Genomic DNA, 20,815 nt, shown 5'->3' with positions numbered 1-20,815 from the left:
GTGTCCCCATTAGTTTTTAAATGCACTCAAGTCTTCTCTTTCAAAAAGCTTCACTTGACTTATTCCCCATTAGCTACCACCTATATTTTTCCTTCCCCTCTCATCCAATCTTCTCATTATCTCCTGAAGACAGGAAAGCAGTGAGGTATAGTGGTTAAGAACATGGATCCTGGTACCACACTACTTGATTTGAAACACATCGTTTAATGGCTCTGCGACCATGGGCAAGTTACTTCACCTCTCTCTGCCTCAATTTCCCCATATGCAAAAAGATTATAATATCATCTCTCTGGTGTAAGCATTAAATGAGTTAGTATTGATATATGTGAAACACCGACAACAGTGCTTGGCACACAGTAAGCACTATATAAAGGTTTGCTATAATCCTTTTACTTTTATTTCTTCACTTTCACTCACTTTTCAGCCCATTCTGACCCCATCACTTCACCATGAAGTGTTTACTAAGAACACCAATAACCTCTATGTTGCTAATCCAACAACTATTTTTCAGTTATCATCTTACTTGAGGTCTAGGCAGCAGTTGACAATGTTAACAGTCTCTTCTTAGAACATTCTCTTTCCTAGTCCAGGGCTTCAACTACCACCTACCCGCCAGTGTCTTGCCCATCTTTATCTGGAACCCAGACCTCTCTTCTATGCTCCAGATCCCACAAAGCCAGAGGTTACCTGGACATTCTCCCCTTGAAGGTCTCAAGGGCATCTCATATGCACTACATCCAAAACCGAGCCATGGTCTTTCTCTCCCTAACTCCCTCTGGCTTAAATATTCTTTAGGCCCCTCTTCATTTGGCTGACCCCTACTCCTACTTTAGAGTTTAGATGAAGTATTACTTCCTCAGAGAAGCCTGAGGTGAATGCCCTAAAAGAAACTTTCATAGCACTTGGTACCTCTACTTCATACCTGCAGTTAGATGATAAGCTACACGAGTGCAGGGACCATGCCTGTCTTCTCACTATTGTATCCCAGGACCTGAATGCAGTAGCCTCCAGAGCCCTTTCATTTGCACTAGGGTCTGTCTGCACTCCTGAACAAGTATAAACTGTGCCACTGTGTGCCAGGCTAAGACTACTAGTATAGTTAAAACGTGACAAAGTGCAAAGAAGTATAGCAGAGGAAATAGTATTTAACCAAGCCCCCAAATTACTTTCAGTTGCAGTAAGAGGCTCATGGATGGCAATTTTTTTTTAAAGCCTAACTTGGGAAGATTCATCCATTGGACAACCAACATTTTGCATCGCCTCTAACAGTGCAACAGGTCCAGGCAATCAGAGCAATTATGTGTGGGTTTCTGCCATTGTGTTCACACCTCACTATCACTTGGGTACCAGTACCCAAACCTACCTTAGCAAGCCAACTGCCTATAACTCAGCACTCCTGTGTCCCGGTACATAGCAACTTTTTGCGACGAGGTCTGCCATGAGTCCAGGCAGCTACACTGTCACTGGAGAGTCTTGAAGGCGGAGAAGTTCAAGGGAGGAAAAGTCGAGTTCTGAGCATGGGTTTATGTTTTAGTGAACAGGCCGCTCTTAAAGCGGGGAAGAGTAAATTATAGGGTTGAAAGACAACACAGTAGACTTCGCAGGTGTGACAGAGCTGAAAAGTGAAGGCGTGCAAGGGCGCGCCTACTGGTACCCTGGGACCCGTTCCCTCAGAGTCAATCCCGCGAGACTATAATTCCCGGAGATTCCCTCTAACTCCAGGCAAACACCCGTAGGGGCGGGGAAAAAAGAGGAGACATCGGCGCGCAGCCGTCCGCTTTCCAGCACTCCGGGATCTCGAGAGAACTGCGGTTCTCGCGATCTTTCCGGAGCCGATCCTCCACGCGGTGTCCGAGTGCGTGTGCTGTAACAGGAAGGCAGGGAGGGTTCCGACTCTACGGGAGGGAGAATCCCCTTTGGCCTGCCCTACGGAAGCCTGCGAGGGAGGGCGGCGTTCGCTGCGTAGTCCAGTTGCCCAGATGCCCAGCGCCAGCGCCTGCCGCAAGAGTCAGGAGAAGCCGCGGGAGATCATGGACGCGGCGGAAGTGGGTTTCCTCCTTCCCTGGGCCTGGGAGGACAGACCCCTGGGCCGGACCGCGCTGAGGGAGGGAGTATGGTGAGCGGGGCCCTAGCCTCTGGATCCCTGTCGGCACTTTGCTTGCAGGCCGCGAGCCTGGGATCCGGGCGCCCAGAGCCCTCACCGGGCCTCCAGGGTCCTTGTCCGAGCAGCGTGGCCAGACCCACTCCGGATCGCATTTCTCACTGGGGCGCCTGGGAGACCTGGCCTACAGGAAGCGTGTCCCGGGACCGGGGGGTCGGGGGGCGCCGTGAAGTACCAACTGCCCCGGAAGTAGGAGCGGCGGGGTGACACTTAACCTCCCTGGGTTAGGCACGTCCTTCACGTAATCCATCTCTTCCCCGGAAATTTTTAATGTCCACTAGTCGATTTTTGCTCAGCCCTCGTGTTCCTAATGTTTTTCAAGTAATGACAGTACTTCGTAAAACGATCTGCCAGCATGTTTAATGACCATTTTCCATGTGACAGCTTTAAAGAACACTTGTCATTTTTATTTTCTTTCTTCCCCTAAGTAACCCAAGTGAGGTAGGTAGGGAAGTTTGCAGAGAATGCGTTTGAAGTCTTTGAGATGATGTGACCCAAAATCATCTATGTAATTCATAATACCCTGTGGTCCTTCAGTGCTTTTCGGAAATGAAAGTTTGAAACCATTCTACAAGTTATGTGTGCTCTTAGTGAAATTGGGATCCTTACCTGGCTCCTAATTTTTCTTTTGAGGAAATATGAATTTGTGATAAACGGTGTAAGGTCATTTTAAGAACATTAGATGGGATAAGGGGTGCTGAAATATGAACAGTACTAATAAGCGACCCCCTTTTTTGTGTTCACGTGCTGTAACCTATTTATGCTGCCCTCCTGGTACATTGTGTGACTGTATCTTTCTGTTAGGACTGGAGTTATCTTCGTCTTTAAGGTGTATTTTTTTTAATTCGCAAAAAAAAAGAAAAAACTGTTCATTAAACACCTTAACATGTCTGGTTTGTTTTGGTATAAACACAAAATCTAATATCCTCCAAATCTAAAGGAGAGGATTCCAACGAATAGCTGTAGTGACAGAAACTAATTGTTTCATCCACATCCTAAGTTATCTTGTAAATTTTAAGGAAACCATTTTTGTGTATTCTTGATCTGATTAGTTATATAAACCACCTTTGCAGATAGTGTAGGTCTATGTATAAGGTAGACATTGTGGCAGAGTTATGTCACTTTATAGCTAGAAGGATCTTAAGAGATCATTTTCTAGATAAAGTGAGATTAAAATAAAAGGCCACTTACCAATTTAATAAGTATAGTTTGTTAATAATAGTCTGGACTCTAGGTCTCCTCTTTCCTGTTCCTGACTTAAAATCTGTAACAAGAATTTTAGTGTCATACTGTCAGTGTTGAACCACTTACAACCTGATATCATGAAGATGGTTTTTAGAAACAGGAAGCTGGTGAATTTTTTTGATGATGTTTTACAAAAGGAAAGTTGTAGTTAGCTTATATCCAGCATCTCTGATTTCTAAAAACTGGACATCTGGTACTCAGAAAGCTTACCCCTAAATGTTGGTTCTCTTTGAACATCTCTTCCTGTAATAGGAAATTAATAAAACTGTGGTACCTCATCCGTCTCCCTTCACAGAGGAAATTTATAACTCTGCTTTGAAGTAGTTTAATCTCCTTTTTGAAGAAAGTAGTTAAGATGTGTTGTACATGTGTGTAAATTTTATTTGAGAGTGCTATTTTGTATGGTATATCATTCCAGGAGTGGTGATCTCCAAAACAAATTAACCAGAAGCTGGGTCTGTGGAGTGCATATGTAAATGATATGACAGATTTCCACACTTTAAAACTACTACTCTGAATTGATAAAATGGTCCTGAAAGTTTAAATGAATTCATCTTTTTCTGTTATTTGTATTTCTGTGTTTACGATGCTATTAGTGTTTCAATAAAAAGTCATAATGTAAAAATTTTTTTTGTAGGATTATGCAAAAGAAAGATATGGAGTATCTTCAATGATACAATCACAAGAAAAACCAGGTTAGTAGTTATGTGATTAAAAAAAGTTTTTTTTTCTTTCTAATTCCAGGAAAGTTCTTTTTGAAGTTTTAAGTAAGGTTGACGTAACTGAAGGCATAGTTCTGAAAAGCTTAAATGGCAAGCATATGCCATAACCCTGCACAGACATTGTCAATTTAGGGTCCCTAATCTCGATAAGGAAGAAAATACGTTAAATTAGTATATTTTAAATGGTAAATTATATTACAAAGATATTCCTAGGTGGTCATGTAAAAGATTTGACTCTGGCCTAGGAGATAAAAGATAGTTAATAGTAGCTGCCTTCATCATATGCAACCTTTTTTGCATGCTTTGTGAAGCTACCTCCTTTACTTTCCTCCTTGACTTTATTATATTTCTTTGAAATTGACTTGTTAATTGTTTCTCTCAGACCTGTAGGTTTTCTATTTGTAAACATGTGTCTTCCTTTTGTTTCTATTTTATATATGCAATTTCAACAAAGTTATCCTACTCAACTATTTAACAATCATTTTTCTTTTGTTAGACACCCCAAATTATGTCTTTCAAACTTTGGTACAACTACAGACCTTTAAGCTCTGGCCCATTGGAAGCACTAAGTACTTCTAATTTAGATGCCTGCCTGTGAATTTTATGCTTTGAAAATAATATACCCCAGGTCAAATTTAATTGTTATTTTTGGATTTAATTTATTGCATGATCACAAAATCACTTTTCCTTCCCAACTTTGTTGGAAAAGTGTGCAGTGAAAGGACAAAGTAGGTTGCTAAGAATAAACCATTTCGAAAGATAAAGATAGTGAAGTAAAGTAATTGAGTATAAAATGGGATACAAGCAATATAGTATAGGAGGGGACTACCCCTGCCAGAACAAGCAGGAGGGGTCATATGAGACTCTTTTTTGGCTTAACTGTCTTCCTGAACTGGACTTCCTTGATCTCTAACGCAAAAAAATCTTATTGGAATTTGTCTCTTACATAAGCCCCAGTCACCCTTTGCCATGATTACTATTCCTATTTAGCTAGCAAATCCAGACTACTTAGTGTCTTCCAGTTACAAGCTCTCCCCACCAAAAGGAGGATAAACTACCTACGTAATCTGATTACATTAAATAACAGTAAAATTCTACCCGTTGTTTTACCTCTGTTAAAATCATAATACATTGTTCAACATAAAGTTTTCTTTCCTGTCTGCTTCCATTTCTCCAAATTCTTTCATTCTAATACCAGTGACTTAACCGTGGAGGAGGTAGTAGTTTTTCAAACTGAAACCCTACTGCCACTGATCTTTGCCTCGGCCAGTCATACTGGTGGGAGTGTGACATGCGCCTCAGGTATGTGTGGATATGTTAAAGGTTGAGAACCCCTATGCTAATTAATTGGAATGCCACATGAAAGAAGGGCCATTACTCTTTCTTTTCCAAAGTACTATTAAAATTACCATAATCGTGACGCTTATTTATAAGTCTATTATTTTAGACTTATGTTACTCTGTTTTGTTTGGTTTTGAGTTTTGATTGCCTAGTAAGTCGTTTGCTTTTTCAATCTTGGCATTTTCAGATCTGTCTTTTAAAATTGCTTTGTCTGTCTTTTCTCTTTCACATTTTGTTTTGTCTGAGTTTACACAGCAGACTTGGAAGTTGGCTTAACTCATAAGGTCCATGGACAGAGTTTTGCAGAAATCCTCTTGTGATGCCTAATGCTTCAAAATTTCTCCTTCATTCTCTTTGCTTTTGGCGATGAGATCTATGGTATTCTCCTGTAAATCAGGTTCTCTCTAAGCTATATCTTTACTTCAAGAGACAAATTATAAATACATTTAGACAAAGTAGGTAAAATATATTTATAATTTGATTTCATTATAATATCCCCCACAAAGGTATTTTTAGTGTTATAGTAACTAGGATTTACTACATGTGATACTGACAAATTTGGTTACAATTAGGCAACATACCCTTGAGAATAGAGATCTTTTATCATTCATGATGTTGTAGTATCATTTCTATTAAAATATTTTAAATTAATACTTAGATCTTTTTCTTTAATATTCAAATTATTGCATATTTAGAACAATAATAGAATCATTTCTGGATCATTTCTGGATCATGATTGCCTTGTATCACTATCTTCACATCATAGTTTTTTCACACTTTTCCTGTTTGGGGGATGCTAGATAGATGTAGTACTTTGTTATTAGCATTGGGGGGCATAATTGTTGGGGTTCACCGATAGCCAGAAGGGGAATTTATTGGTTCACATACCTGTAGGAAACAAAGTGTGAGATGGCATAAGGAATGATAGGATTTAGAGGTTTGAGCATTATCTATGGGGCTTTCTGTCTCTACTTCTTGGCTTTGCATCCATTAGGCTGTTGACCTCATTCTCTCATCCTGCAAATTCAGGTAGTAGGAAAGATGGTGGCTGCAGCCCTGGGCCTACACCATCTCAGCTCAGCGACCCCAGGGAAGACAGATTCATTCCCATTATCTGTATATTAAGTACCAGAGAAAGACTTTGATTAGCTCAGTTTGAGTAACATGCCCTTCTCTGGATGAGTCAGTGTGTCCTGGGGAACGGGGTACTATGACTGTCCAGGCCTGGCAGAGAATTCCCCCATGTGGCTAGCTGACTTACACACTATGGCAGGCAAGCAAAAATACCATGTCCACTTAGGCACAGGCAGTTCAGCACAGGCTGTATTTGGCTTTATAAGTCATTGAAATGTTCAGGAGATTTGCATTTTGAAATTATCTCTTTGACTCCAATGTAGACTGAATTAGGGGGTCAGGGGATTGCCAGTTAGAAGGCTTTTGCTATAGTTTAGGCAAGATATAACAGTACTTTGCTTTGGAATGGTGGCAGTGAAGATGAAAGAGAATTGGATAGATTTTAGAGATATATTTAAGATGTACAATTCATAAAACTTGAGGCAGACTACATATGGAAGGTGAGAGAAGGTGTTAACCCTCATACAATGTGGGTAGGAATGTAAATTGGTGCAGCCACTATGGAAAATAGTATGGAGGTTCCTCAGAAAATTAAGAATTGAACTACCATATGATCCAGCAGTTCCACTTCTGGGTATTTATCTGAAGAATATGAAAACACTAATTTGAAAATACATGTGCACCCTTATGTTCACTGCAGCATTATTTACAATAACCAAAATATGAAAACAACCTAGGTGCCTGTCAACAGATTAATAGATACAGAAGATGATGTGGTCTATATATGTAATGGAATACTACTCAGCCATAAAAAAAAAAGATGAAATCTTGCCATTTGCAACAACATGGATGGACCTTAAGGGTATAATGCTAAGTGAAATAAGTCAGACAGAGAAAGACAAATACTGTATGATTTCACTCATATTTGGAATGTAAAAGTAAATAAGTAAATAAATAAATGAACAAACCAAACCAAACAACAAACACATTGATAAAGAGAGCAGAGTAGTGGTTACCAGAGGGGAAGGAGCATGGGGGGAGGGTGAAATGGGTAACAGGGTCAACTGTATTGTAATGGATGGAAAGTAAACTTTTGGTGGTGAGCATGCTGTAGTGTGTATAGATGTTGAAGTACAATGTTATAAACATGAAACTTACATGATGTTATAAACCAATGTTATAAACCAATTAAAAAGAAAAGAAAAAGAAAAAAGTGTTGCTAGATATTGAGAATCATTTAAGATAATACCAAGTACTATGCTAGCTATCAAATCAAAATAATTTTGATCTTGATCTCTTTGTAAATTCTGAATTACAAGATTGTTTCATTTATTTGCTGCAGATCGAGTTTTGGTTCGAATTAGTGACTTGACAGTACAAAAAGCTGATGAAGTTGTTTGGGTGCGTGCAAGGGTTCATACAAGCAGAGCTAAAGGTAAGATTGATTAAATGATTACAGCTTTTTTGGTAATCATTGAATTTTTTGTTTCGCAAATTTCTCACAGATCAAAGTAAATCTTTAAAAACAAAACAAAAACACCTGTTTTCCCTCTTAAATCACTATAAAGTATTAGTCCATGGTTAGTTAATTTTAGGTTCTTATAAGACATCCTTAAAAACAATTTAGCCTTAAAACTCAGATGAAATCTAAGACTCTAAGGTACTTTTCTAGCACCTCTCAAAAGTTTAATTTTTTGAAGTAAAGAGTGTTTTTGAGAAGTTTTTCATTTGTTAATATTCTTACATTTGTAATATTTAGATAGGGAGAGAGGTAGAAGAAAGATAAGGCTAAGACTGGGTTGTCTAGTACTCACTGGCTACATTCATCTATTTAAATTAAAATTAAAATTCTGTAACTCAGTCACCAGCTGTATTTTGAGTGCTAGTGGCTCCTGTATTGGACAGACAGGACAAATACAAAATATTTTTATCATTGTAGAAAGTTCTCTTGGACAGTACTAAGAATTTAGCATTAACAACAAAGAAGAAATATTAGGGGAGTTTAGACAAACCTCAGTTCCTTATGGAAAATTGTCCTAGCCTAGTGTTCCAAATTGTCTGAAAGTATTAGTGACACTTACATTGGTTTATAACTTTATACTTTTCACACAGTTTTTCACACTTGATCATCCCCACAAATTTGTGAAGTAGGCAGAATAGGCACTGTTTTTCCACTTTATAAATGAGGAGACTAAGGCTCAGAATGATAAAGCTCCTTGCCCAAATTCTCATTGTAATTGGTGGAATATGAAAAGAATTCAGAAGCTTTTTAGGACACCTTCTGTCTCCCTAACAGAGTTAATTACTTCTGTACTATTTAATACATTCTGTGGTACAGCATTTCTTACTTTGTGTTTTAAAATATTTATTATAGAATTAATACAGGCCCATTATTTTTTAAATTCCAACATTTTATACATATATATCTTAATCTTTCAGGATCACTACTGTTAAGAGTTTATTGGGAATTCCCTGGCAGTCCAGTGGTTAGGACTCTGCACTTTCCTTTTTCTTCTTTCTCTTCTTTCTTTTTTTCTTTCTTTCCTTTTTCTTTCTTTCTTTCTTTTTTCTTTCTCTTTCTTTCTTTCTTTCTTTCCTTCCTTCCTTTCTTTTTTTCTTTTCTTTCTTTCCTTTTTCTGTCTTTCTTTTTTCTTTCTCTTTCTTTCTTTCTTTCTTTCCTTCCTTCCTTTCTTTTTTTCTTTTCTTTCTTTTCTTTCTTTCTTTCTTTCTTTTTTCATGCATGCACACATGCTGTGCCAGTTCTTAGTTGCAGCACATGGGATCTTTGTTGCCGTGCGGGATCTTTTAGTTGCGGCATGTGGGATCTAGTTCCCTGACCAGGGATTGAACCTGGGCCCCCTGCATTGGGAGCACAGTCTTAACCACTGGACCACTGGGGGAGTCCCAGGACTCTGCACTTTCACTGCCAAGGGCCCAGGTTCAATCCCTGGTCAGGGAACTAAGATCCCACAAGCCACATGGTGTGGCAAAAAAAAAAAAAAGAGTTTATCTCTTCTTCCAGTATCCTCCCCCAAATAGATGAATACTGTTGGACTTTGAGAAGAATGCTAGTAGAATTTTAACTTTTTAAAAACTGTTGATTTGCCTTCCTGAAAGGTTGGACCATTTATTCAACCAATAGATAATCACATTGTACTGTAATCCTTCATTTACTTGTCTTTCTCCCATTGGATTAGGAACCTTTGTTCTCTCCAAACTGGCACCTTGTTTCCTAAACATAGTTATTTAGCAAATTAAAAGATAGAATGCATGCTACATGTAAGCCTGAACCAAAAATACTTCCCTTCACACTCATCCAAAAAATGGAACAGTTTGAACATGAGTAAGGACAACTGAAGTGAGTTGAAACACATCAGGTATGTTTAAATCCATAAGTTTATAATAATGCTAAGGCAAACAAACAGAAAACCTAGTTGGTCATCAATGGAACAAGCTCATTATTTTCAAATCTGGTAAATACTAAAGTGGCAGTATCATTTCTGTATGAATTGTATATCACTGGCTAACCAAATGGTAGATACAGGGAAGTATCTCTTTAGAGAAGTGTCCAGCTAATAAAATGAAGAATATTGGAACATCATCATTTTGCCCCCAGTGAATTATCTAGACATTGATCATCAGTGATTGCTAACGACATAATAGAGAGACAACCATAAATATTTTATGTCTATTTATGAAAGAACACAACACCACCCAATGAAGTAGTCTTGCCCAAAAAATTGTTCCTGAATCTCATTAAGCCTTTAGCAATAACCAGCAACTTACAGGACAAAGGGACATGTTAAATGACAATGGAGGTGCAGTCAGCACAAGCTAGTAGTAAACTACTGGGCAAAAATGACCTGGTCTCTTCCAGAAATAAATTGAAAGGGAAGGGGGTACCTATGGATTAAAACAGATTTAAGATGTCTCTCAACCAATCACTTATTTGGATCCTAATTTAAATCTACAGTAAAAAAAAAAAAAAAGACACTGAGACTTGGATATTTGAACATTGACTGGATATTTGGTGTTAAAAAATTGTGGTTTTTTTTCAGTTGAAATAATAGTACTGTTGTAACATTATTTTTAAAAAGATCTTCTGTCTTAGGGATCCTTACTGAATTATGTATGGATGAAATAATAGAGGGTTTGCAGGGGTTTGCTTCAAAATAGTACAGGAATTGAGGGATAAGTGGATTGGGGCAGAAGTTGAGGAGTGAGTGGATTGGAGCAAAGCTGAAACAAGAATGGCCATGAATTGATAACTGTTGAGGTACGTGAGGATTGTAGGTAGGTGTTGATATCATTTACAAATCACGATCATTTTGTCCTTTTCTTTCAAATGTTTATCTTATTTCTTGTTTCTCTGCAATAATCAGTAGATTCTCCAGTATTGCAGGGATTCTCACAATGAAGAATTTTTTAAACAGTGGAGATATAAATTCCTGCTGAGTTATTTCATGACTTTAGGTGTTCTGCATAAAATGTCATTACAAAACAATGCCAAAGTTTAAAAAGTAGGTCAAAAGAAGTTTTCTTCTAGTCCAAGTTTTCTGTTACCAGGAGTAGGTATTAAATTTTATCAGACCTTTTCCAGAAATTATTTCCCTCAAAATATCGTGCTGAATATATTTATACAGAGATTGATTATACTATTCTCTTTGCTTTTGTGTTTGTTTGAAATTTTCCACATAATAAAAAATTTAAAATACAGTTGATCTTCATTATTCACGGATTGTATATTTGCAAATTCACCTACTTGCTAACATATATTTGTAACCCCAAAATCAATACTTGCAGTGATTTCACTGTCATTCACAGACATGCCAGACATTTCGCATGAGCAGAGTGGTAAGAACTTTGAGTCTCCCAGTGCGCACATTTTCAGCTGAGGTTAAAAACAGTGAAACTCTGCCTTGTATCAGCTCTCGTAAACAAGTGTCCTTTTCACAGTCGTTTTAATGCCACGTTCTTCACAGCCTTGTGCTTTTTGTTGGTGATTTGACTTTAAAATGGCCCCCAAGCATAGTGCTGAAGTGTTTTCTAGTGTTCCTAAATGCAAGAGAGTCATAAGATGCATTATGGAGAAAATACTAGTTGTTAGCTAAGCTTTGTCCAAGCATGAGTTATAGTGCTGTTGGCCGTGAGTTCTATGTTAATGAATCAACTATATATACTTTAAATAAGATGTCTTTAAACAGAAATACATACAGAACAAATTTGTGTATTGACGGACTGATGAAAATATTGTAACCAGACATTCACAGAAACCTCACCCTATATTTCCCCTAGGAGCAATGGTTCAATATTTGCTAATTTATTGTTCTGGTGACTTTATAAAACATAACTACCACAAATAGCAAGAATCAGCTGTATGTAATTCTAGTGATTTACAATAATGGATTTCTTAACGTTGAACCATTTTTGGATTCTTGGAATAAACTGAATTTGGTAAAGGTGTGGGTAGTATTCTTTTAGCTAAGTTTCAATAATATGTTTTTTTGGAATTTTGCATTAATCTGGTTTTCATAATTTTTACTTGGAAAATCCTACTTTGTTTTTAAGTTTGTATATATGTGTATGTGTGTTTAAGTTGTAAGTTACCCAAGTAATACAAAGTATTTTCACATGAATTTTTCAAAGAGTACAGAAATTATATTCCTTTTTCTTCTCTACTGCCTATCTTTTGCCCCAGCCTTTTCTATTAATTCTTTTTTTTTTTTAATTTATTTATTAATTTTATTTTTGGCTGTGTTGGGTGACTTCGTTTCTGTGCGAGGGCTTTCTCTAGTTGCGGCAAGCGGGGGCCACTCTTCATCGCGATGCACGGGCCTCTCACTATCGCAGCCTCTCGTTGCAGAGCACAGGCTGCAGACGCGCAGGCTCAGTAGTTGTGGCTCACGGGCCCAGTTGCTCCACCGCACGTGGGATCTTCCCAGACCAGGGCTCGAACCCGTGTCCCCTGCATTGGCAGGCAGATTCTCAACCACTGTGCCACCAGGGAAGCCCTATTAATTCTTAATAATTTGTTCATTGTCTTTCCAAAAATCTTTCTTTTTAATGCACATATGTGCACACACACACGTAAATACATACAGGTTTTTTGTTTTGTGTGTGTTTTGTCTTATTTTATGTAGATGATACCATATTTTTACATGTTATTCTGCAACTTTTTTTATTTTCAATTAACAGTGCTTCTTGGAGATACTTCTATGATATTAGTTATAGATCTACATAAGGCAGTATTCCTCTAGGATAGATATCTAGAAGTGAAATTGCTGGGTTGAAGGGTGGGCATACGCATACTAAAATTTTCCAATATCAGATTACCCTCCAAAAAAGCTATACTCAGTGATACTCCCACAAGTATGTGACAGTACCACTTTCTCCACATTCTTGCCAGTAATGATTGTCAATGTTTTTTATTTCTGCCAAAGAAGATTATCTGAAAAAATGAATAAAATCTTTGAATTTGCAGAACCCTGATTGCTGCTACTCCCTTCTTCCTTACATGGAAAAAATTATACCAATAAATATGACTTATTTGGAATCATTCATGTGTTCTAACTCCAGAAGTAGTATCATATTAAAATTGGACTTGGACAGACAACCTATGCTGGCAATTTCAAGTAAAGCAAAGTTCTGAAAAAACCATGAATAAGGAAATGAAACTGTCAAAATCATAGTGTCAAAAGTATGACAACTAGAATCCTGTTAAGCAAAAAAACCAAAACCTAGTCTGTTTATATAACAAATGTCTGTATATTTCTCCTCAAATTAAGGGCAGTGTTTTACACATTTTTAAAGATTAAAAATCAGATTTCTTACAATAGGTTTATGCTTCACACCCCTAAAATCAAGAGTTTTATATAAGAGCAAGGAGAAATTTTTAACTCTTAATGATACACTTAACATTAGTTTCTTTCGATTGTGAAAGCTTATGAGCATATTGAAAAAGTAATTGAAATGTCTATGGTTCCTTTCAAATTTTATACATACTACATGGAAATCATTGACACAAGATAATTCTATTTCAATATTATTCTTCCTAAAAACTTAACATATACTTCCAAAATAGCTACTTTATTTAGGTAGTCAGATAGTTTAGGATTTTTAATACCAAAGGTCAGAACATCAACTTATAGCCATACAAGAATATTTCAGGGAAAATAACAAATGGAAACTACTTTAAAACATTTAGGTCTTTGCTGTTTATTCCGTAACTGATTAACATAAGCGATGAAGGAAAATGTTAATCTTGGTTATTAGGAAGTGAAGGTACATTATCTAAATAATAAATCCAGGAGCTTGACAAGCTAAAAGACAGTAGGAAGAGATGAAAACATAAGATTGCCTCACATCTTTGATAACTAGTTCTCCCACCAAGGCTTACTTCCTTACTGAGCCATCACCAAAATGGAGATGAGAGTAAACTTTTTTGTCCTGGCAACCTACCATGTTTGTTCTTCAGCTTAGAAATAAAGATTGCACCTGGTGCTGTAAAGGAAGGTTTCCAACTTTACAGTTTTCTAAAACAGACCTCTTGCGTAAATTTAAGAAATAAACTGCCTCTTCTAAAAACTTGACTCAAAATGCAACACAAATTTTTAACTGTTAAGGATTTAAATTTAAAATACCTAAAAGCAGTGAATTCATTCAGCTGTTTTGAACATTGAGTTTCATTTCTTTTCTATAAACTCTGTCCTGATTGGGGAGTTCCATGAAGAAAGATGAATAATATGTTGCAGTTGATTAATGTGTCTTATAAAGTTCCTTTACTAACTTAAGCAGTGAGAACTCTTTGCTAAACTGAGAAATTACATAATTGCTTCTTAGAATAAAAAATAATATATGGCTATAGTAAAAATTAACTTCCTGTAGTATAGCAAGATATAAAATGAAAAATATAGCTACAGTATGATCCAGCAGTCCCACTCCTGGGCATATATCCAGAAAAGACGAAAACTAATTCATAAAGATACATGCACCCCAATGTTCATAGCAGCACTGTTTACAGTAGCCAAGACATGGAAGCAACGTTAAGTGTCCATCAACAGATGAATGGATAAAGAAGATGTGCCATACATATATATATATCAATACATACACACAACGCACACAATGAAATAGTACTCAGCCATAAAAAAGAATAAAGTATCGCCACTTGCAGCAACATGGATGGGCCTAGAGGTTATCATACTAAGTGAAGTCAGACAGAGAAAGACAAATATATCACTTATATGTGGAATCTAAAAAATAATACAAATGAATTTATTTACATAACAGAAACAGACTCACAGACATAGAAAACAAACTTAACAGTTACCAAAGGGGAAATGAGAGGAGGGATAAATTAGGAGCATGGGATTAACAGATATACACTATTATATATAAAATAGATAAACAACAAGAATTTATAGCACGGGAAACAATAGTCAATATCTTGTACATAACCTATAATGGAAAATAATCTGAAAATATATACGTATAACTGAATCAGTTTGCTGTACACCTGAAATTAATACAGTGTTGTAAATCAACTATGCTTCAATTTTTAAAAAAAGAGGACAAATAGAAGTCTCACAAATCTAGCTCCTCTGTCAGATCACAATCTGTTTCCCCCCAAAATAGCCACTGTTGTTTCTTGTGTATTCTTTCAGGAAAAAAGTGCATTTACAAATATGAGCATATCCTTTGTTTTTTAAATTTACATAAAAGGGATCTCTCTCACACACACACACACACACACACACACATTGCCCCTTGTTATCACTCACCAATGTCTGTAAGAAAATGCCTTGCAAGACATTGAACCAAGCAGATCATGCATTGCAGTGTATCACCGACCAGAGACAAAGAACAATTTTGTTTACTAACACCTTTCAAGAACTTGGTGTCAAAAATACTTGATAGAGGTAGTCTGAGTGGACAGCTCTGTTTACCAGGGAACCAGTACTGATTTTTTAAGTCTTTTAAAAATCTTTCTGAGTGTACCATTGAGGTTCTAGTATTTACTTATTTATTTATTTTTGGCTGCGTTGGATCTTCATTGCTGCACACAGGCTTTTTCTAGTTGTGGTGAGCGGGGGCTACTCACTGCGGTGGCTTCTCTTGTTGCAGAGCACCGGCTCTAGGTGCATGGGCTCTAGAGCACAGGCTCAGTAGTTGTGGCATATGGGCTTAGTTGCTCCACGGCGTTTTCCCGGACCAGGGCTCAAACCCGTGTAACCCTGCATTGGCAGGCGGATTCTTAATCACTGTGCCACCAGGGAAATCTCAAGGTTCTAGTATTTGAAGTGCTTTGAACACGGAAAACTTGGGACCATAGCATTAGAGTCACATGTAGATCTGTTGCAGTAGTGAAGACTACATAAATAGGGAGTGATAATAGAACCTCAGTTCTTTTATTTAAATAGTGCTTTTATGAACATCTTTGTCACTAAGACTTTCCATACTTAATTTCCTTAACATATATTCTAAGAAATGTATTTCTTGAATCAGAGAACATTTTAGGCCCATTTTTAATGCCCACTGCCAAATTGATCTCTGAAAGCATTGTACAAGTTTACCTTTTTATCAACAAGTTATGAAGGAACGATTTTCACTTAATTCTCCCAAGCATTGTATGATATTGTATATTTTTAAATTTTTACTAGTATGAGTGGTATAATGTGTCATCATCATTGTTTGCTTCAACTTGCATTATTTTCATTTCCAGTAATATTTTTCTCCTTATGTTTACTTACTAGGTTTTTTTCTTTTTCTTTCAGAGTATTTGTTCTAGTCCATTACCCATTTATCTATTGGGATCTCAGTGTTCTTTACTCATACATCTTTAAGATCTTTATGTATTAAAGATATTAACTCATATAGGTTATGTGTCATTCAGCAATTATTTTTCCCAGAGTGGTATTTTTGCTATATAGACGTTCTATAATTTTGAAACTTAGAAAGTCCTCCCCTTTTCTATTGTACAGTTTGATATTCAGTTCCAGTTTTTACTCAGTTTTTTTAGTTTATCTCCTGAATTCCATCTAGAATTAGAATCTCTTTGCTCTAATAGGGTCTGTTCTCACTTCTTTCTTATGCTGCATTAATGTGGCTGTTTCTGTACATTTTTACTTACTGTAGGTTTATAATATAATATGCTGATGGTATTGGCCTCACCTCTCCACCCTTTTCCTCCCATCTATTGGCTTTTTAAAAAAATAAGGTTTAATTTTTAGAATTACATACAATAAACACATTAAACATTAAAAGAGAACAGTGAACATTCTTTACTTTACCCATAACCATTGATATCATGATTTCTTTTCCCTAGCAGGCATGTCAGATCTTAGGAGTGCATTTGCTTCTATGTTTAGCCTCTTGAACTTCCCAGGTTCTACTTACTGCTTGTGTTGAATCTGGAACATGGCCACGATTTTCTTTCAACCCTTACGTTTCTTTTGTACCTACCTCTTTGATTGTATTGTTCTCTTAAAAAATATTTTTTCTGATTAGGAAAGTAGTACATGGTTATTGTAGAATGTTCAGAAAATATGAAGAACAGAATAATTCCCTGTGATTTCCCCATCCATTAGTAGCCACATTTTGGTGTTTTTCTTCCTATACCATCAAGTTCACATTTTGATGGTTTTTTCTTACATAAAGTTATGATTGTACTCTTTGTATGGCTTTATCACTATTTTCACATAATAGTCTATCATGAGTGTCTAACAAATATTTACTTTGTGTTCCCAGCACCCACCATAGTTTTTGGACATAGTAATCCAGCTGTGAAACAGAAATGGTCATCAGTCTTCACATAAATAGGTGGCAGTGGCAGTGGCAGTGGTGCTATTAGTAATAGTAATAACGATTAATATTAATTAATAACATTAATTCATAGTTAACATTAATTGGGTATCTGTCACAACTCTAAACTTATTACTTATATAATCTTCAAGATTATAAATGAAAACTCAAGAAAACTCCATGAGTAATATACTGTTATTTTCTCCCATTTTGCAGATGAAGAACTGAGACATAATTAGTTTAATATTTTCCAATAGGCCCCTTCATAGGAAATGATAGGATATGATCCTATGTCTTTTGATTAAAAAGATTTTACTCTTTACCAAACCCTTACACTAAATGTCACCCCTTAGTGCTGACCTAAAGATATTTTCCTGTGCTCACCCTTTATAAGTACTATAGAGCCCTCCATTCTTTCTCAAGGTCTTTGTGTAGCACTGGAGTTCATCACAAGATTGCTTTGTAGTGCAGCCAGATCAGTGCTTCCTCTGTCTGCACTATTAGAGCAGCTAAAGTACTTACTAAATCATGAACATTACCTTCCATTTCATGCTAACATTCTGTTCTAAGTGGGCTAATATCTGGCTTTGGTTTCAGTAGTTCTTGGTAGTTCAAATAATGTCATTTGATTCATTTGCAGATTTCTCTATCCATACAGCATCTTAAAATCCCTTTGAACTTGTTCAGTTCATGTAACTTTCTTTTTTAAGATTTTACTTAGCGACTGGATCATACTCCAAAGGAAAGGGAAAATAAAATCTATTTAGTGGAAAAAAAAAAAATCTATTTAGTGGTAAAAATATGTCAATCATATATGACTTGGAAGTCCATAGATTGTGTCTATCTTGGCACTCTGTTTGCAACCTTTTTTTAACCTCACAATTGCTGTCAGATTTGTATTTCAAAACTGTATGTTGAAAGTATTAACTATAAGTTTGCTTGCATTTTTGCTTTTTTTTGGTGGAACCAGGGTAGGCAAAGCTAATTCTCAGTGTAAAAATAATTCTCAGTTTAAACAACAAAACCTTTTGACATTTTGAAAGACAATCTGATGAAAAAAGTGGTCTGGAAAAGATTTAACTTGTTTTATGAGGAAGTAGTTTCCTAAAACTTGATCAGAGACTTTTAAAAAGGATCTAGTTTGGAGAAAAGACCTGTCACAAAGATGGTGAGTGACTGGATCTGTTATGAATATTATTTTTCAAAAGGTTAAGAATAAGGAATGACAGTTGCTTATGAAAGGAGGAGGAGTCAGGAGGCCCAGTATTATGTAGAAATAAAACTGGTTATAGGGCATAAAGAGAATGATCTTTTATAGAAAAAGTAACCTACTTGGAGTAGGGCTTCCCTGGTGGTGCAGTGGTTAAGAATCCGCCTGCCAGTGCAGGGGACACGGGTTTGAGCCCTGGTCTGGGAAGATCCCACATGCTGCGGAGCAACTAAGCCTGTGTGCCACAACTACTGAGCCTGCGCTCTAGAGCCCACGAGCCACAACTACTGAGCCCACATGCCACAACTACCGAAGCCCACGTGCTACAACTACCGAAGCCCACGTGCCACAACTACCGAAGCCCACGTGCCTAGAGCCCGTGCTGCGCAACAAGAGAAGCCACCACAATGAGAAGCCCACACACCGCAATGAAGAGTAGCCCCTGCTTGCTGCAACTAGAGAAAGCCCGTGCGCAGCAACGAGGACCCAACACAGCCAAAAACAAAAATTTTTTTTTAATTAAAAAAAAAACTCCTTGGAGTAAAAAAAAAAAGTGGAACTATTATAAAGGATGAAGAATTAGGAAGACAATAAAGGAAAAATGAGAAAAATAGAACAGGAAATAAGCTAACCTGTTATTCTAAATGCTCTTTGAAATGTACTTTGGTAGGAAATAAAATGAACCACCCCCGTAGAATGTTTATGTTCTTGTGACTAAGCACTTTATTAGTACTTTTATGGTTGCATCATTGAGGCTCTTATGATGGTTAGCATAGTACCTTTGCCTGTAGAATATACTAGCTATTGAATGAATGTTGAAAGTGATCTGAAGTTACTTGAAATTTGTTTAATAAGTCCATACAATGACAAAATAATTTTCTTGGTTGATAATATTTTTTGAAATTGGTGCTTTGCCTACGTCCTCATAACAAGCATTTTAAAAGCGTAGGAGAAACTTGGGTTTCTTTAAAGCTTGTCAACTGAGTATGGGAATTTTGGCTGTCAAAGCCAGATACCTATGTGTATGTTCCTGTTGGGGATAGTAAATTTGGGCCCAACTATGAAGTAGAGAAGCATTTTTCTTCTTTGTAAAACCTGAAGTAGCATGTCCTTAATACACTTACGTACTTTCTGTCTTCTTCAGGGAAGCAGTGCTTCTTAGTCCTACGTCAGCAGCAGTTTAATGTCCAGGCTCTTGCAGCCGTGGGAGACCACGCAAGCAAGCAGATGGTAAAATTTGCTGCCAAGTAAGTAAGCAATTATATCCTGTTGTCAGAATAAACAGTGGTGGGAACCGGGGCTCCCAGGGCTTTGGACCATTTTCATGCATTAACATCAACGCTTCCTTTGTTTAAAAATGTAGTTATTTAAATTGTCAGTTCAGTGTTGCTGAATACATTAAACTTATAAAAGAGAAAATATGGAGCACAGACTTGAAATTCATTTGGAACTGCTGAAGCAGCACTCTCTACAGACAAGTCACATTTACTTTCAAGTAGAGTTACAAAAAGCCTGGCAGCGTCAACACTGCAAAGCAACTTTATTTTGTTGTGTTTGTTGAGCTTCATTTCCTCCCTCCCTCCCCTAGTTTGAGATTTGCATGTTAAGCAACAAGTTTTCTAACTAAATAATAGAAGTGTTTAAAATAAAAGAACGTGATTTTGCAAATGATTCCGTCCTGAAGAAGTAAAACAAATGCTCTAACATGTTACAGCTTTTAACTTTGACACCAAAAAGGTTTAAAAAAAAAAAAAGTCAAGTTTGCTTTTTTTCCCCCATAAAAGTTCTGGCTCAGGTTTCCTATAGAAGCTCATTGTTTTGTTCAATTTACAAGGGGCGGGATACAGAGATAATGTAGTCGTTGGGCCTGCTGGAGCTGTAAGGTAATAAGAGTTGGTGATGTGGCTAGTTTTGTTTGCATGTTTTTCTCAATTTAATTGAAATTTTATTTCCATGATAATGGTCAAAGAAGACTCAGAAAAATGGACAATTTTAAGTAGTAGAGTACTTCATAGGCATAAATATTTTTTAAAAGAAATTCAGTTGAGTAAATGTTACATGTTTTCTATTGATTTTTTTTAACATCTTTATTGGAGTACAATTGCTTTAGAATGGTGTGTTAGTTTCTGCTGTATCACAAAGTGAATCAGCTATATGTATACATATATCCCTATATCTCCTCCCTCTTGCATCTCCCTCCCACCCTCCCTATTTTCTATTGATTTTTATCTCTGTTCTTTAAATATATATATGCTTTCAAAG

At 36.8% G+C, this 20,815-nt stretch overlaps 1 protein-coding gene across 1 annotated transcript in view; it reads left to right on the top strand.

Annotated features, from left to right (window-relative positions):
* The first annotated feature begins 1,746 nt into the window (after positions 1-1,746).
* The window catches only part of DARS1 (aspartyl-tRNA synthetase 1), a 67,352-nt gene continuing 48,283 nt past the window's right edge, over positions 1,747-20,815 (top strand). The window contains exons 1-4 of the mRNA XM_036858103.1: positions 1,747-2,045; positions 4,044-4,101; positions 7,886-7,978; positions 19,698-19,800. Coding sequence (XP_036713998.1) covers positions 1,980-2,045; positions 4,044-4,101; positions 7,886-7,978; positions 19,698-19,800 — 320 coding nt within the window. The 5' untranslated portion in view covers positions 1,747-1,979. The remainder of the gene's footprint in view (positions 2,046-4,043; positions 4,102-7,885; positions 7,979-19,697; positions 19,801-20,815) is intronic.

Source organism: Balaenoptera musculus, chromosome 7, assembly GCF_009873245.2.
Source record: "Balaenoptera musculus isolate JJ_BM4_2016_0621 chromosome 7, mBalMus1.pri.v3, whole genome shotgun sequence".
NCBI lineage: Eukaryota > Metazoa > Chordata > Mammalia > Artiodactyla > Balaenopteridae > Balaenoptera > Balaenoptera musculus.
The sequence above is the reverse complement of the archived record's forward strand: the minus strand, read 5'-3'. Positions and strand labels throughout refer to the sequence as shown.